Source organism: Aquarana catesbeiana, linkage group LG03, assembly GCF_042186555.1.
Source record: "Aquarana catesbeiana isolate 2022-GZ linkage group LG03, ASM4218655v1, whole genome shotgun sequence".
Lineage (NCBI taxonomy): Eukaryota > Metazoa > Chordata > Amphibia > Anura > Ranidae > Aquarana > Aquarana catesbeiana.
Window position 1 is genome coordinate 654,390,682 of NC_133326.1, and position 19,047 is coordinate 654,409,728.

The window sequence follows — 19,047 nt, forward strand, 5'->3', positions numbered from 1 at the left end:
CTCGCTCGCGCGCTCTCTCTCTCGCGCTCGCTCGCGCGCTCTCTCTCGCGCGCTCTCTCTCGCGCGCTCGCGCTCTCTCTCTCTCTCGCTCGCGCTCTCCCTCTCTCGCTCGCGCTCTCTCTCTCTCGCTCGCGCTCTCCCTCTCTCTCGCGCTCTCTCTCGCGCTCTCTCTCGCGCTCTCTCTCTCCCTCTCTCTCGCGCTCTCTCTCCCTCTCTCTCGCGCTCTCTCTCCCTCTCTCTCGCGCGCTCTCTCCCTCTCTCTCGCGCTCTCTCCCTCTCTCGCGCGCTCTCTCCCTCTCTCGCGCGCTCTCTCCCTCTCTCGCGCGCTCTCTCCCTCTCTCGCGCGCTCTCTCCCTCTCTCGCGCGCTCTCTCCCTCTCTCTCTCTCGCGCGCTCTCTCTCTCTCTCTCTCCGCGAGAGAGAGAGCGCGCGAGAGAGAGAGCGCGCCTCTCTCTCTCTCTCTCTCTCTCTCTCTCTCTCTCTCTCTCTCTCTCTCTCTCTCTCTCTCTCTCGCGCGCGCTCTCTCTCCGCGAGAGAGAGAGAGCGCGCCTCTCTCTCTCTCTCTCTCTCTCTCTCTCTCTCGCGCGCTCTCTCTCTCTCTCGCGCTCGCTCTCGCGCTCGCTCTCTCTCGTTGTTGTTTTTTTGTTATTCTTCTGGGACACCTTACCGGAAAAAGAAGTTTCAGTTGTGATTCTCATTGGTTAGCATTTTCTAGTGACATCATATATGCTGCTGGTAACAATGGAAATATTTGTACTGATCGTGAATTATAACCATATTTTACATGTGGGTGTTTTCTTTGATTTTCTAGATGCAAACTTTTCAAGTGTCGGGTCCCTGCTCATCGTATGAGGACCTGACAGGCGGTGTAGCTATTGCTCAGGTTCTGCATGTCATGTGAGTAGATTCTTGTGGTTTACATGTAACCATAATCAAAATGGAATATGATCTTCTTATATCTCTGGCAATTGCACTCAGTCCCACCCTGCACAGACAATTTCCAGCTCACGGGACATCACTGTAAGCATCAGCAGATTAATAGTGACCATCACTGGGGCAGGTTAATTGAGCAGTTAAAGATTTTTACTTGAATGCATTCTCTGCATTAAGGTAGTTAGTTAATAGTTAACGGAGCCTGATCTCAATTCATCACCGTGCCCGAGAACAGAGTTTCTCTCCCTCCCTGCTTAAGTTGGTGTTTTGCATTCATTGAAAGTTGATCTTTCAGTATGGTTACAAGTTTGCATAAAAAAAGATCTGATTTCACAATATACAGTATAATGAGAAAAGCTCCTCATTTTATCATTAAAGAGGAGGTCCACTTAAACAAAAAATATCAAAAGCCAGCAGCTACAAATACTGCAGCTGCTGACTTTTAATAAATGGACACTTACCTGTCCCAGGGTCCAGCAGTGTCGGCAGCCGAAGCTGATCGATCGCTCGTCTCTCGGCTGTTCCCACCGCCATCCTCGGTCAGGGAATCAGGAAGTGAAGTGAAGCGTTGCGGCTCCACTGCCCGGTTCCCTACTGCGAATGCGCGTCTACACTGGTCCCCGTTGTGTTGTGGGAACTGGGTATTTCCCAGAACACAACGGGGTGGGCGGGCATTTGCGTCTAGCTGCGGCTAGCTATTCCCGGAAGTGGGTGCAGATACCTGTATTATACAGGTATCTGCACCCCCCCCCTCCCCCCTGAAAGGTGCCAATTGAGGCACCGGAGGGGGGGGAGGAATCCGATGAGCGGACGTTCCACTTTAGGGTAGAACTCCGCTTTAAAAGCTATCCTTGTGCTCCATTGATTTTTTTTTTCCTAGGTTTAGATGTTACCATCAGTCTGCAGGCAGGAAGAAACCTTTCCTAAGGCCCCATACACGCTATTACCGGTAGATTTTCTGCAGATTTGTGTCTTCAGATTTACCAAAACCATATAGTGCAAGGGCCTGCCTGATTGCATACAAATTTTTAAACTCTTAAGGTTTGACCTCATATTATATGGTTTTGGTAAATCTGAAGACAAAAATCTGCAGAAAATCTAATAGTGTGTATAGGGCACCTGTTCCTTGTTGATCAGACTGCAACAGACTGCAACATTTGTATATTTGTAGCAGGTTACAAGGTGACAAGATGCATCAGGGGCTGATCTGCGCCAGACATTTGTGAACACAGCCAAGAACTGCACCAAGATTTGCAGTTTTCATGTCCGGGTGGGCATCTCAGACCGGGAAGTGGATCAGACCCTGGATGATGCTTTAACAAAGATGGCTCCGTCTTTCTTAGAAAGAAAAAAACAACGAAGGCATTGTCAGGGGAAGTGCTGTGATCTTGATGAGAATTCAGAGTGAGTGCTACACTGGCACGTTATTGAGCAGGAAAAAAAATCTATCCGTTGCTAGGACCACTTTAAGTTTGTTAAGCTGTGTGCAGATCTGTGAAGTCTCCACTGTCTTCCTTGTGTGTGTGTTTTTTTTATTTATTTTATTTTTTTCACATTTTACTGAACTGTATATTTTTTTTTTTTTTTTTTTTTCCTACAGAGATCCCACCTGGTTTAATGAGACCTGGATGATGCGAATAAAGCCAGACACAGGAGATAATTGGAGGATGAAGGTGAATAATGATAAAATAATAGGTGATTTTAATGTTTATGGAATTGGTGGGCTTTGTATAACCCCTCTTCTCTGCTGTGCTCGTTGTTACAGTGGGTTGATAATGTGTTCTATAGTTTTAAAGAAAAGGCTGACCTAGACACACTGGGGGAGATTTACTAAAACTGGAGAATGCAAAATCTGGTGCTGCTGTGCACGGTAGCCAATCAGCTTCTAAAGTCAGCTTCTTCAGTTAAAAGAGAAGTAAAGGATTTTTTTTTTCCCTCAATTATGCTTGCCTAGGTGGATGCAGCATCAGTCTTATGATGCATCTGTCGCCCGGCGCCTCTGCACTGAGAACTGAGCGATCGAACACTGCCGATCACTCGGCTTTCAGAGCTCCGTTAGCAGAGAGCTAGAGACTGTCAGTAAGCGGCTCTTTGCTCTTCTCCCCCCTCGCCCATTGGAGCGCTGAGCTCTGTAGAGGGGGTGGAGCAGCCGTCTCAGGCTCTTAGCGGCTCACTGAGATGGGTGTCCACCTGTCAGATCCAGACTCGGTGGACGGGATGACGCGATGCCTGGACTGAAATCAGTAACGTCAGCAGAGAGCGGATTTCAGCCCACTATCTGCTGAAAATGGGTCACAGGAGTGCAAAAACGAATTGCACTCCTGTGATCCATAGAAGTCCAGCCAACCAACATCCATCCATCAGCGCATTTTAATGTTTGCAGAACCCTCTCTTAGAGGCAAGGCCATTGCTTGTATTAGGGCTGAGGACTCTTGCAGAGTTTGAGGCAAGGCGCTGTTATGCTTTTTAGGAAGCTATGTACAGCACACTGCTGGCCCCTCCCACCAGCCATGATCTAGCTGCATTACATAGAGCAGCTCAGAGACCCAGTAATGGCATCACTGAGTCTAAAATAAGTTCTGCAACGAAAACAAAAAAGTTTTATTTGAAAATGTTATTAGCATGTTGATGAAATTGGACAGGAGAAATGAGAGAACATTTAATCTGCTTCAGTTCTGCATTTAGTCCTGCTCCAGCCAAAATAGTTCTTCAGAGGACTAATTTAACCCTTTTACTGCCACTGACATAAAATCTAAGGTGATTGGCAGGGGGGGCTTTTACACACCCTCCTGGAGACTGCAGATTTATTGCTACAGGGTGGCTGCGCAGGATTGTGTGTGTGTGTGTGTGTGTGTGTGTGTATGTGTGTATATATATATATATATATATATATATATATATATATATATATATATATATATATATATATATATAATAATTATACACACACTTGATCGGGCATGAATGCGTGCCGCCAGAGGCTTGCTCCTGCTATGTTTGTGGACAGTGGGAGCCGATCAGCAGGTCCAGAAGACTTGATGTCTGCCAGCACTCAGCGATCATTCGTTACACAGGCAGAACTGTAGCCTGCCTATGTAAACAAGGCAGATTGCCGTTTTGTCAGTATGAAGGCAGTGGCGAGGAGGAGGGGCCGGATATGTCATAGATGAGCGATCTTACCCGGAAGTGGGAGTGGGTACCTCTCAAAAGCAGGTATCCCCACCCCCAAAAAGAGCCAAATGTGGCAGGGAGGGTGTGAGCTTCCACTTTTTTGTGGAGCTCTGCTTTAAAGCTACCAGTGTTCCTTTTCGTATTGAAAAGCATTAACCTAGGGACGTAATTTTATCCTGACCCTGGGTGAAGATGGGCCACTAAAATTAATATGGGAGATGATGGAGCTTGGTTACAGGGAAGTATCATTGTAAGTAAATCTACAGTGCAGCTTTTTGAACGTGGAAACTGGAATTTTCAGGTGTAAAAGTTCCGGGTCAGTCGCGTCAATCTGCTACTTTGCCTAGCCTGGGCAATAGAAGGATTTGCTTTAAAGTGGACCAGTGGCAGGGTGAACGGAGTTGGCCAAAATAATGACTGGTGCTTCTGCTGTGAGCTTTGAGAATGAATTGCTCCACAGTGCCTGTAGTTAGGTCAGCAAGGGCGTGTTTTTTTTTTTTTTTTTTTCTTAGTGCTTGTTGAGATTTGGGTAAATGGCAGCCTTTCTCAACCAGGTTTTAATGGAACTTTGGGGTTCCTTGAGCAATGAACAATTTCTGCCTCTCAGATAAGTAACCCCAGACGACCATTATCTTTTTAGCTACCTGTAAGTAGGGATTCTTTCTTATCAATTACCACCAGTGTTAAGTCTGGTACACACCAGATTGCATGAAAAAAAAAAAAAAAACTGTCAGAAGCTGTACTAATGATCAGAATATTAATGCAGCGATCTTCCCCGGTGAGCTGCTTTGTTCTAACGGGGGTACCTCAACACCCACCTCCGACCAGATCACTCCAATCAGCGCTCTCTGCCATTGGCTGAGAGCACTGATCAGAAGTCTGTTGGCTGCTGCTTTTCCAGCATGCACATCTGACATACACACGGACTGAATGTCAGCCGGGGTTTTTTTTTTCTTTTAAGTTATTTTATTTTTTAATTTTGAAACTGCCCTGTAAACCCGGTTTAAGGAGCTTTTTTTTCCCTCCAACCAATACACCAATGGATCTGTAGATCTAAGTATTAGCAGGGGTTCCCTGGGACCAGAAAGTTATTTCCAGGGTTCCTCCATGTTAGAAAAGTTGAGCAAGGCATGTCTATATGTTCATTTTAAAGTCAAATTTCCTGGTTTTATAAAACGTCCTCTTCCGATTTCTGGTTTTGGTGAGACTTCAAATATTGAGCATATTATAGCAATCTTCACTGGGTTCTCTTATCTCGTTATCTTCTTCCAGGTAAACAACTTAAAGAAAGTCCTACAGAGTGTTCTGGAGTATTACCAGGATGTGAGTACTTTTTATTCTAAATATTTTTTATTTTCTTTATGCTGAATGATTCAAAATTATATTAGATCATTACTCCCTTAAAGTGGAGTTCCACTCGTTTTTAAGTTTGTTAAAAGTCAGCAGCTACAAAAAGTGTAGATGCTGACTTTTAATAAACAGACACTCGCCTGTCCCACGGTCCAGCGATGTGGCCGCCCAAAGCCTCGCTCCTCTCTGCGGCGCCAGCATTGCAAGTGTGGGCACCCGGCTGGGAAAGCCTGCTGCTTCCCAGCCGGGTGCGCACGTCGCGCTGCGCCTTCTCAGTGGCCAGGCAATGAAGATTGCAGGGAGAAGAAGAGGAGCCGTTGCAGAAGTGGGAGCTGTGTACCTGTCAAAACTAGGTACCTGCTCCCCTCCCCCCCAAAAAAATTACATGCCAAATATGGCATGTAAGGGGGCTAGGAGTGATTTTAAAGCAGAAGTTCCCTTTTTGGGTGGAACTCCGCTTTAAGTATAAGTAAAGACAAAACCTTATTTTTTTGGTTTCGTTTTGGATAGAGTAGAGAGGGATTAGAACGAGTCAGTTTTTTTATTTCTGTCTGTACCCCCATTAGGGAGATTCTCCCTCTCTATTTGTCTTGTTTACCATTATCATTGAAAGTGAAAGTAAAAAAATCCCCAAATTTTGTGTTGTCCCCAGAAAAGTAATAGAGGGGAAATCTTCCAATAGGGTCCCCATGGAATTCCCTTAATTTGCAGGGATTTCCTCTCGTTTCCTCTTTGGCTATGGGACAGGAAGTGAAGGGAAATCTCTGCAATGGAACACAGATGGCGGGGGAAAAAAAAAATCTGACCGGGTTTCCACCCCTTTATCTAAAATTAAAAAAAAAAAGTTTTGCCTATAGTTCTACTTTTTTAAAAGGTAAGTTCAGGCATTATCCAATTTAACCCCAAACTTCCTTCGCTTTTGGAGTATACCCCATTCTTTATGCAGAATGCTAATAAAATATTTATATCAGGGCCATGCTTCCTTTTTAAAGGATATGTCCTGGCATTACCCAGTTTAGACCCTAAACCTTCCTCTCATTTAGAGTATGTCCCAGAAAAAGATTTTCAATCTCCCTTAGATCTACAGGCCTGCCTGGTTGGATATTAATTGATATGATTGTATAGGTAGGTCCTCACATTCCATGTTTTCCAAAGATTTTACAATCCGACTGGCATGTGTTTGACCATCTTGGTGCAAATTTTTGGTAAGAAAGTTGTTTTGGTGTTCAGTTTACCAAATTTTGCAAGGGTTTAGAAGACATATTCATTTGGCAACAATATGATGCTAGATAGGCCAGGGTTTTTTTTTTAATTTTTTTTTTTATTTTTAACCGCTTGCCGCCTGCCATATAGCAGAATGACGGCGGCAAAGTGGTTTCAATATCCTGACTGGGCGGCATATGACGTCCTCAGGATAGTAAGCTGCTGCGTGCCCCCGGGGGCGCGCATCGCGGCGATCGTTGTTGCGGTGTGTCAGTCTGACACACTGCAACTCCGATCTAGGTAAAGAGTCTCTGACGGAGACTTTACCACGTGATCAGCCGTGTCCTGTCATGGCTGATCACGATGTAAATGGGAAGAGCCGGTGATCGACTTTTCCTCACACGCATCTGACAGACGCGAGTAGAGGAGAGCCAAACGGCTGCTCTACTGACAGGGGGGGTCTGTGCTGATTGTTTACCAGCACAGCCCCCCCTCGGATCCCGCCCAGGACCACAATCATGCCGCCCTGGACCACCAGGTATGCCCCCCCACCCCAGACCCTCAGGGAAATGCTAATCTGTGCCCAGGCAGCTGCCAATCGGTGCCCACTCACAATGCATACCACTGCCAGTGCCACCGGGGATGCCCATCAGTGCCTCATATCAGTGCCGCCCATCAGTGCCACCCATAAGAACCCATCTTTGCAGCCCATCAGTGTCGCCTATCGGTACCCATCAATGCTGCATATCAGTGCCGCCTACCAGTGCCCGCTCATTGGTGCCACCTCATCAGTGCCTGTCAGTGCCGCCTTATCAGTGCCCATCAGTAAAAGAGAAAACTTACTTATTTACAAAATTTTATAACAGAAACAACAGCAAAACTGTTTTATTTTTTTCAAAATTTTCGGTCTTTTTTTTTTTTTTTTTTGTTTAGCAAAAAATAAAAACCGCAGAGGTGATCAAGTACCACCAAAAGAAATCTCTATTTGTAGAAACAAAATGATAAAAATTTAGTTTGGGTACAGTGTAGCATGACTGCGCAATTGTCATTCAAACTGCGAGAGCACTGAAAGCTGAAAATTGGTCTGGGCAGGAAGGTGTATAAGTGCCCTGTATTGAAGTAGTTAAACCAACAGACCCTTATCAGCGTGTGAGATGATCACCAGTGGGTCTCAGCCATTGCAAGTGTGACCAGTCCCACTGAGCCAGGGGCAGCATTCTACTAAACACAATCCCTGCTTATCATCCTATTACTATACCTCTTCCTTAATTTCTTTTATTCGTTCCTTCTGCATTAAGAGAATCTGGTTAGTTGGTATAAGCTACAAAGAGCAGCCCTTCCGTCCAATACACAGAAGATAAATAAATGACCTTTGTGTCAGTGTTCATTGTATGTTTCTTGTAAACATAGGGATTAAAGCGTTTGTTAACCCTTTAAAAAATAAAATGAACAGATCCTGTTCCCTTAAAGCATGTTATAAAGCACAGTGCTTGTGCTGTGTCATTTGGCTGATCCTGCCTGGCTATACCCTCCCCTCTGCAAACGGACCGCGATAATCATGGCTGCTGAGCCCTGACATCGTGGTCCGTTTGTGTGATTCCATCAGCCGCAGCCCGGCTCTCTGCAGCTCTCCTGTGTCTGTATCTCGTCTGTGTCTCCTGTGTCCTCGTCCTACCCTCCCTGCCTGTACCAGTGCCCCCCCCCCCCCCTCCTGCTGATATCAAATCTGCTACTAAATGCTTCCATTCTCTCTGTTGCATTATAAGAAGTTTTCCCTGTGCCTGTGTTCTGTAAAAAATCTGCACGACTGTACCTGTATGAGCTCCGCTCCCGCCGTGCCTGTGTCTACAGAACACAGGCACAGGGAAACTTCTTATAATGGTACAGAGAGGATGGGAGCATTTAGTAGAAGTGGGTTAACAACCACTTTCATTTTACAGAAGGCAAATAGTCTGTTCACCTTGCAAGTCAATTATCCCCTGAGCTTTATGAATAAGGTCACGCTCTGCTGACTTTCATCATCCTATCATGTTCAAGCAAAACATACGTGTGTCAGGATTTTTAAAAATTTTTTTTTTTCTCTTTGCACGTGATTGGGTATTTTTTTTTTTTTGCAAAGTGAAACTTGACTGCATTCACTAAGCTCTGGGGAAAATTCCTGTGCAGAGTAACTTCACTTGCAAAACAAATTGTGTATTTCCTTTAGTAAATCAACCCCATGGTAAATTCCTGAGGATTTTAGGTTGCTTTTCCATGAATCCTGAAAAACAATTTTTTTTTTTTTTTTTTAAGAATCCCTCCCGCCAACCAAAACTTTCCCTCTCCATGATATCTCTATCCACTGTTTTCACTGTTTGGTTTTTTTTTTTTGTTTATGCCAGGATCTTGTTCCTTGTAGACAATAGAGTCTTTGTACTGGTGGGGTTCCCCTATCAGATGTTATCTGTTTTTTTTTTTATTCTGCAAAGTTTTCCTGTTTTTGTCTACCTTGCCTGCACTTCCTCGTCACCCACTGTACAGCCCATATACCAGAAAAAGTCCCATGCCCCTTACTGTCATCTGATTGAGGGTGATTTAAAAAAAAAAAAAAAAAAAAAGTTTTTATTTGCTCTCTTTATCTCAGTGACACAACAGAAACTAAAGAAATGTACTAAACAGGGACATGGCAACAAAAACATGGTTACTTATTGTGTCACCATTGAAGGAATTCACTTTACTTCCTGTCCCAGTTTCAAAGCATGAAGGGAGTAGTCCCCAAGAGGGACACAAAGAATGTTTAGGTTGAAGGGTTTTTTTTTACAAAAAGTACCAGAGAGGAAAGTTTATCCTAAGACCAGTGTTTTGGTGGGGCACAGGCCACATTCAGACATCATGTTATAGACTGATAAAGGGGAGGATACTTTTTTTAGTTGTTACCTATGTGCTGCCCTGTCTTCTCAGGTGCTAGGACACCCTGTTTCAGAGGATCGTATTCCGGATGTTGCCTTGATCGGTGAGTTCTCCAACACAGCAGAGCTCAGGAAGATGGTGCAGCTTGTCCTGGGATGTGCCATCAGCTGTGACAAGAAGGAAGGTGAGTGAAGATTTTGCCTTCTCGCATCTCTCTGGTTGTGGAATAGCCGCCATGTGTTTACATTTATTGTGAAAGTTACCCAACAAATACTCTGAGCATTAAATAGCCATAAAACACATGTAACTAAATAAACAGAAGGCGCTTCTAAGTGCAGTAACACAAAGCTTATTGCCCAAGGACAAAAACAAAAAATGATTTTGTGCTACTGAAGTAAACAAGAAAGATAAAGTACCTTCATCCTATAAATGCCATAGAAAAAAATGGGGAAATTGAGGCAACCTTGGACTTTCATGGTACTTACAAAATGCTGAAACAGCTTTTTATAAAAAATACAAATTTATTGAACATCATTAATTAAAAAAATACCCACATGGGCAGACATAACATACAGCCAGTTCAGAGTATCCCATGACAGGAAACAACCTTGGGTAAACAAATTCCTCTGGTGTAAACTGGAAAAGGAGCGATGTATCCACCCACAACGGGGAATCGTATGTTCGTGTTTATGACTGGATAAACGCTACAGGTTTCGCGGTGACCCTCTTCTTCAGGAGTATAATTCAGAGAGAATCTTTTTTGAAAAGAAAACATACACATAAAGAATCTTCATATAAAAATGATAATATGGTAACACTGTAGGATGTGGAGCAGACCACCAGGTAACTGCCACCATAGTGGGATGCTCCACAGCCACAGTCAAAAATACCATATGTGATAAATACATTAGTCCCCAACTACCTTTAAACCCATCGGGAGGAATATCCCATAGGTAAGAATATTCGCCAACACACCAGGCATCTCAAAGCCAAAAATGGCAGTTTCCAGATGATGGTAAAAACGGAATAAGAAACCTTAATCAAGAGGAGACCTTATCGCCATTGACCCTATAAGATCACACAGTAAGTCTGTAAGTTATATAGATGGAGCACTCACCAAAACGCCAACTCCAGAGATAATCCCCACCGCTGTGGGCACCGCCGCTCACAAGCAATGGGAAACAAGTTCTCATCAAATACATCTGGCTTCTGTTCAGTTGGTGACCTCAACGCTGCACTGAGGCGCAGACAGATGTCGTCACTAGACAAGATCTCGGACTGCGCATGCGCAGAACGGCACATCCCAGAAAAAAACATGGGATGGCACATATCGCCTCCATCTAGTGGATGGACCAGAAACAGCCATCAGGATAGGAAATCACATACTCGCTCGGGGAAAAAAATAGACACCCAGAGGCCGGACAAACCAGCAAGGGAGCTAAAAGCCCATCCCTAGTAAACCAAAAATCGGGGGAAAATTAATGAAAAAGAATGTGTATATGTACGTATAATATCAATCAGTAACAGTGCCAATATAACATCAGTAGAATAAAAATACGAAGTCCAAGCTCGCAACCCCGAAGATACAAGAACAAAAAGGGTCAAACAGCACCTCAATGGCCATAAGGACAGTATCTCTGTCTGGGGGGGGGACCAAAAGATTGGGCCATACTGTTCCCAGGGGATCAATGGTACATGTTAGATGACCTTTGTAAGAGTTAATTTTATTAATCTCTGGGGGGCTTAGGGCTGATAATCTTTCGATCCAGAGGGTTTCGTATCTCAATCGCCTCCTCTGGGATTAGGAGGAATGACCACACTTATGGATATAGAGGCTCTGTACTCTAGTATTCTGCACAAGCTGGGTTATCCCGGTGATAGAGTCCTTTCTTTTGGAGCAGGACAATACCACCTGGCACCATAGCCGTTTTGTTCTGGACTTACTTAAATTTATACTAACCAGAAAACATTTCACTTTTCATGGATCAGGTTTACTTGCAAATGCAAGGAGTGACAATAGGCACCTATTGTGCCCCATCATATGCAAACTTATATCCCGGAGGTTGGGAAAGATGAATTTTTGCTGATGAAAACTATGATCTTTGGCTAACTAAGGTGCTATACTGTTTTTGTTATATTGATGATCTGCTGATTATTTGGACAGGATCTAGGGATGAGCGCCTATGCTTTCTGGAGGCTCTCAATATCAATGAATTCAACCTCAGATTCACACATACCTTCAGCACACATCAGGTGTCCTTTCTTGATCTTGCCATTGAGGATGGCTATATAGTGACCGATTTTTATATCGCAAGCCAAGTTCTGGCAACACTATATTGCATGCCTCCAGTTCGCACCCTGCCCCATTAATTAGTAGCGTACCTTATGTTTGCGCCTCCGAAAAAATTGTTCCTCGGATGAGGCATTTTTCCATCAATCTGGGTTATTACAAAACAGGTTACTAGCTAGGGTTTATTCCAAATCCTTGTTGAAAAAAGCCTTTAATAAGATTTAAGATCCAGATTGGAACTTCTCTATAAGAGTGCTCCTAAGGCCACAGCCAATACAGTCAAATTTATCATTTATCAGCCCATGAACAATCTTTACATTCATCAATCTCTCGTCATTGGCACCTATTAGCTGAAGATCACATACTATCTATAGTATATACGTCCAATTCCCGAATTGGTGTTTAGGCGGGCCATCTCCTTACGTGATACCCTATCAAAATAGGCCTGATTCTTTCTCCTGCACCTCTAGGGGGACGTATCGTTGTAGAAATTGCAGTTGCTGCTCTTGGGTAATGGAAGGAAGGGGTATCTACCTGCCTTTTATGGTCAATGGCATCAATCACGACAATATGCTAATTGTTCTACTCATGCTGTAATCTACTTGATGACATGCAAATTTTACATAGGCAAAACCCATACGTGAATTTGGCCATATGATTAGGGACCATGTGTATTGTAACTGTAAAATTATTGCTCTCGTTACCAGGCACATAGATCTTCATCAAAAATTCGCCAATACCTCAGTTTTCTTTTTTCTTTTTTTTTTTTTTTCTTGTGTTGGAGGCAATTTCTCCTAATCCCAGGAGGAGGCGATTGGGATAATTTTAATTTTGAGATCCAAAACCCTCTGGATCGAAAAATTATCAGCCCTAACCCCCCGCGATTAATGAAGTTAACTTTTACAAACCATTTTTTTATAGGTCATCTAACATGTACTGTTGTTGATCCCCTGCGAACAGTATGGCCCAATCTTTTGGCCCCCCCCCCATCCCCCTCAGACAGAGATACTGTCCTTATGGCTATTGAGGTGCTATTTGACCTTTTTGTTCTCGTATCTGTGGGGTTGCAAGCTTGGACTATGTATTTTTATTCTTTTGATGTTATATTGGCACTATGTTATTGATTGATATTATATGTACATGTGTTTAAATCCATATATTATATATCGGGTGTTTTTATGGTTTTCTTTTTCATTCATTTTCCCCCCTCTCTGCTTTTTGGTTTACTGGCATGGTCTTTTATCTCTCTTGCTGGTTTGTACAGCCTCTAGGTGTCTATTTTTTTTCCTGGGCGAGTGTGTGTGATTTCCTATCCCAATGGTTGTTTCTGGTCCATATATATTTATTTATTTATATATATATATATATATATATATATATATATATATATATATATATATATATATATATATATATATATATATATATATATATATATATATATATATATATATATATATATATATATATATATTATTTCTGGGATGTGCCGTTCTGCGGTACTGCACATGCACGGTCCGGTGATGTCATCTGTCTGCGCCTCAGTGCAGCTTTGAGGTCACCAACTGGACAGGAGCCAGATGTATTTAATGGGAACTTGTTTCCAATTGCTTGTGAGTGGCGGTGCCCACGGCGACGGGGATTATCTCTGGAGTTGGTGTTTTGGTGAGTGCTCTATCCATATAACTTACGGACTTACTGTGTGATCTTATAGGGTCAATGGCGATAAGGTCTCCTGTTGATTAAGGTTTATGTGCTCTGCCTTTCCAGGGATTTCCAGCTGGTTACTTGTGTGGCTGTATTTAATCTGTAGGCATGGTATCACCTGTATCTTGGCTCACCATCATGCTGTTTGATCCTCGGCTGAACTCCTGTTCCTAGAACTTCATGTTCTGTGGTCTAAGTGGGTTGATATCTGAAGTGATTAACCCTTTGAGTTAGGTGAGTGTATTCTTGGCCATGTGGAGGCTCATTTATTTTTTCTCGTGTGTGTGTGTGTGTGTGTGTATATGATAACTGGTAAGTTACTGTATTTTTGTATTTCCCTAAAAATTCTATGGAGCCTTCCAAATACATTTTGATAAACAGTCCATTATGAGCCCTGAGCCCTTTATTTGAGGATTATATTTCTTGCTCAGCCCTGCTTTTGCCATGCACAACTATATGAAGATCGTTGTGGGTATGTATTGCCATATATTATTTGTATATTTATTTGTCTTGTGAGTTGTGTCCAGGGGAATGGGATAAATTCCCTACCCCTGTTACAGACCCTATTTGAAACACCTATGAGGGTGTTTTTGCTTTATACCATTTTCTCTTCTAATAAAACAGCTGCTTCTTCCGTTTTTACCATCATCTGGCTCCCACACTCTCCTGGGAGACTGCCATTTTTGGCCTTGAGATGCCTGGTGTGTTGGTGCTTGCCTTGCTGGTGAGTATTCTTGACTATGGGATTTTCCTCCTGGTGGCTTTAAAGGTAGTTGGGGATTAATTCATGTATTTATCATGTATGATATTTTTGGCTGTGGAGCATCCCATTATTGTGGCAGTTACCTGTTGGTCTGCTCCAAATCCTACAGTATTACCATATTATCATTGTTTATTATATGAAGATTCTTTATGTGTATGTTTTCTCTTCGAAAAAGATTTTCTCTAAATTATACTCCTGAAGAAGCGGGTCAACGCGAAACATGTAGAGTTTACAACTGGTTAAAGACGAACATGTGATTTCCCCGTTGTGGGTGGATACATCGCTCCTTTTCCAGTTTACATCAGAGGAATTTGTTTACCTAAGGTTGTTTCCTGTCATGGGATACTCTGCACTGGCTGTATGTTATATGTCTGCCCATGTGGGTATTTTTTAATTTAATATTTTTCTAAAAAGCTGTTTCAGCAATGTAAGTCTATACTGTACCACGAAAGTCCAAGGTTGCCTCAACTTCCCATATTTTTTCTATCATTATTTATTTTCAATCGCAAGGATAAAAACACACTTGCTAGAAGTAGAAAAGGGAAAGGCTCATTTCCATGATGGAAAAGGAGGTGTAAGGTCCAACAATAGGCAGTCCTGATGGTGGTCTGGTGTGAAGCCAGTTGTAATGAATCCCAGCCAACCAGCAGAGGGAAGCCGCAAGAAGAAGCTACCGTGAAGAATGGCCGCCAATTGGCATTAAGAAGGAGCCAATTGCATGCTCTGAATTGCGTCCTGCCCCTTTTTCATAATTTCCGGACATCTGTGGTCCACGCTGGCCCTGGCCGCTTCCTGGTCCTTCGTTCCACGCTGGTCCCTGGAAACGCGACTGTTCTTCCTGGTTCCTTCTTCTTGCGGCTCCCCTCTGCTGGTCGGCTGGGATTCATTACAACTGGCTGCACACCGGACCACCCTCAGGACTGCCTATTGTTGGGCCTCACACCTCCCTTTTTCATCATGGAAATGATGTGCCTTTTTCCCTCTTCTACTTTTAGTAAGTGTGTTTTTATCCTTTGGGCAATAAGTTAGCTTTGTGTTACTGCACTTAGAAGCGCCTTCTGTTTTGTGTTTTTTATTTGCCAGAGTTTTTTGCTTTCCTCCTTAGAGTGCTGCTCAAGTGCCATCCTAGCTTACTGTTTGCCTGATCCACACCACCATCTCTGCGGACTGTTATCTCTGCTCAGTCCTGTTTTCCAGAGTGTCCTCTTCCCATTACTGTATAAAACACATGTACCTTGATAAATACATCACACCATGTTTGACTTATGTTCATGCTCTAGTTATACGGCAATCGCCATTGCAGACTGCCAGATATTTTCAAGTGACACTATGCAACTGATGGTGGGCAAACAGATCAGGGACCAAAATTGTATGTGGCTCTTGTAGCAGGAGCAGCAGCGGGGTTTACACTTCTTCAAAGCCGTATCCTATCTTGTAGGTGGCAGGATAACCCAAAGGTTTAAGATTCCCTGCGCCCCTCAGTGGTCAAGAGGGGAATCTATTTTTCAGTATGTTTTGGATAAGAAACTGTATACAGTAAGATATGCTGCCAATTGTTTTTTCAGAATCCGTTGCAAATTTTCTTACCTGGAGATCCTGCCAGTAATAGCACTTCCTGTTGCAAGCTGACAACAGTAAGTCACTGCCACACAACTGGCAACAACGTTGTCATTCTGCCATCTGTGCTTTTTCAGCTGGGCTTCCTCCGTGGTCTATAAGATGGGGAGCCCAATGACCAACTGAAGGGGCTTGCCTGGCAGGCTGACAGCTCTGCTACTACTTGCATGGGGAAGGCAGTAAGACTTGATGCCAGACATACTGAAAAAAAATTTGGGGTTTACATACACTTTAATGGTAGACCAAATTCATGCTAAACTGATATGTGATGTACTGTCATGTACACGGGAGCTTATAGCACGTGTAGGAATTTTGTATTGCATCCCTCCCATTTTTAATACTAGAATTGCCTCCATTTTGGATATGTATTTGTATAGTGATGATGGGTTTTTTGTGTTGATCCAGAGCACATCCAGCAAATCATGACTTTGGGGGAATCTGTCCAGCAGGCCGTCATGGAATCCATCCAGGAAGTAAGTGAAAGAACTGTTTTTTTGTTCCTGTTGTGATAATGATTCATATTTGGGGCTGATTAACTAACAAAAGGATTAGAGGCCGTTCACTTGGGGAAGTAAATGTTTACTTGCAATGGTAAATAAGGTAAAGCAGTGTTCATTTTGACTACCTAATCATGTTTAAAGATGAACTTTAGCCTTACATGCAGTCATGTACAGTTGTACAGGGTCCTTCCCTCTACTGTGCAAACAAAAAACAAAAAATTAACCCTGCGCTTGCTCAGTGATTCAGCAGCTAACACAACAAACAGAATATTTTGCTCAAAGTAACAAGTATATAAAAGTGTAGCGCTATTGTGCCAAATAACCATATAGACAAAAAAATATTATTACATATACAAATGTGATAAATTTGTTTTGAAGTGAAATAAAGTCTCTGGTGATCTTCAAGTGTCACTTATGTATGATGATTATTCATAGTTCATACTTGAATAAGACGGTCCTGTTCACCACGTCAGTAGCCAATGTGAAAAACCAATGTGATGGGACCACCACCCAAATGAAATACAGGCTTACCAAAAGGGTTGGACTCAAAAGAACGTATGTTCTATGAGTCAGACGAGCTTATATTGCCAACCAGCAATGGAAGAAGGACCTTTAAAGTCTATGGTGCTGGAACTCCAGAGACATCGAGGCTTTAAGAGAATCTTCTCCTTATAAGTGGTTACCCGTCTCAAGAAAATGGCCCGTAAAAAAAAAAAAAGGGGCCACATAGCATAACTCCGTAAGTAGAAAACATTTATTGATAAAAAGTAAAACACTTACATTTTGTGCAATAAAAAAGCGCTTTGTATAAAATCGTGGCGGTAGTGGAGTCTCCCGATGCGTTTTGTCTCAGGGATTTTTGCTTACATTTGTGGGTGCCTAAGCCTGGCACTGAGGATAGCCTGCAAAGATCATTTTGGAAGCCACTTGCCGCTAAGCTCTCATCCAAAGCTTGCGTGCGTTCCACTCATGCATAGGAGAAAACTGGAAACTGGGATCCGGAAGTGACGTGACCGGAAGCGCCTCTGCACCCCGCCAGCTCCTCCCACCAGCCATGATCTTTCTATATTGCATAGCACAGCGCAGGGATCCAGTGATGACATCATTGTGCATACAACAAGATGTGTAATAAAACCTGTTTTCATTTAAAGCGGTAGTAAACCTGCTGACTTTTTTTTTTTTTTCCCTACACCTGTAAGGGAAAAGGCATAATGAGCTAGTATGCACCGCATACTAGCTCATTATGAGATACCTACCTTAGAACGAGGCGCCGGCATCTCACCCGGTCCACGCCGAGGGAGCTGACATTTCCCCTCGGCGTGCCTTCCGGGTATCGCGGCTCCGGCCACGCACAGCGTCATCACTCCCGCACATGCGCGCGGGAGACTTTTCTTCCGGCAAAGTTCGGCGGCTGCCGGGCTTTCAGCCGAGAATCCCCTTGTGCGCATGCGCCGCTGCAGTCAGCGGCTCATTGCGGGGGGAATATCTCCTAAACCGTACAGGTTTAGGAGATTTTTTTTTTTTTTTTTTTTTTTTTTTTTTACCTACAGGTAAACCTTATTATAGGCTTACCTGTAGGTAAAAGTTTAAAAAATGGGTATACAACCGCTTTATTAAACTTAAATTAAAATTGAAGAATGTAAGGTTTTTGTTTTATTAAAGTGAACACTGCTTCATCTCATTCACTAAGCAAAGTGATCTGATTATGCTTTAAAGGGTCAGTCCACCCAAAAGTGATATTTGGTTACATACAGTGGGGGAAATAATTATTTGATCCCCTGCAGTTTTTGTAAGTTTGCCCACTTACAAAGAAATGAAGGGTCTATAATTTCTATCATAGGTGTATTTTAAATGATAGAGACAGAATATCATCCAAAAATCCAGAAAAAACACATGATACAAATTGAGTTGCAGTTCACTGAGTAAAATAAGTATTTGATCCTCAAGCAAAACATGACTTAGTACTTTGTGGAGAAACCTTTGTTGGCAAGCACAGAGGTAAGGCGTTTCTTGTAGTTGGTGACCAGGTTTGCACACATCTCAGGAGGGATTTTGGTCCACTCTTCTTTTACAGATCTTTTCTAAATCCTTAAGTATCTTGGCTGTCGCTTGGCAACTCGAAGTTTCAGCTTCCTCCATAAATTTTCTATAGGAGTAAGGTCTGGAGACTTTGCCACATTGAGGGACCAGTGGACGGGGCCATTCTCTTGAATGAGAACCCTCTTCCCTCAGCCAGAACACTGAAGATGGGTGGTGGATGGGTCTTCCAGCATGACAGTGACCCAAAACATACCGCCAAGGCAACAAATGAGTGTCTCAAGAAGACGCACATTAAGGTTATGGAGTCGCCTAGCCAGTCTCCAGACCTTAAGCCCATAGAAAATTTATGGAGGGAGCCGAAACTTTGAGATGCCAAGAGATGGCAAAGAAACCTTTAAGGATTTAGAGAAGATCTGTAAAGAAGAATGGATCGCAATCCCTCCTGAGATGTGTGCAAACCTGGTCACCAACTACAAGAAACATCTTACCTCTGTGCTTGCCAACAAGGGTTTCTCCACCCAAGTAAGTACTAAGTCATGTTTTGTTTGGGGATCAAATGCTTATTTTACTCCCTGAACTATAACT

General features: G+C 43.1%; 1 protein-coding gene across 2 annotated transcripts in view; it reads left to right on the forward strand.

The window, feature by feature from the left end:
- The window catches only part of HOOK2 (hook microtubule tethering protein 2), a 68,124-nt gene that overhangs the window by 11,361 nt on the left and 37,716 nt on the right, over positions 1 to 19,047 (forward strand). For both annotated transcript variants that reach the window (XM_073622716.1, XM_073622715.1), the window contains exons 2-6: positions 811 to 896; positions 2,533 to 2,605; positions 5,376 to 5,426; positions 9,597 to 9,729; positions 16,328 to 16,395. In XM_073622716.1, coding sequence (XP_073478817.1) covers positions 811 to 896; positions 2,533 to 2,605; positions 5,376 to 5,426; positions 9,597 to 9,729; positions 16,328 to 16,395 — 411 coding nt within the window. The remainder of the gene's footprint in view (positions 1 to 810; positions 897 to 2,532; positions 2,606 to 5,375; positions 5,427 to 9,596; positions 9,730 to 16,327; positions 16,396 to 19,047) is intronic.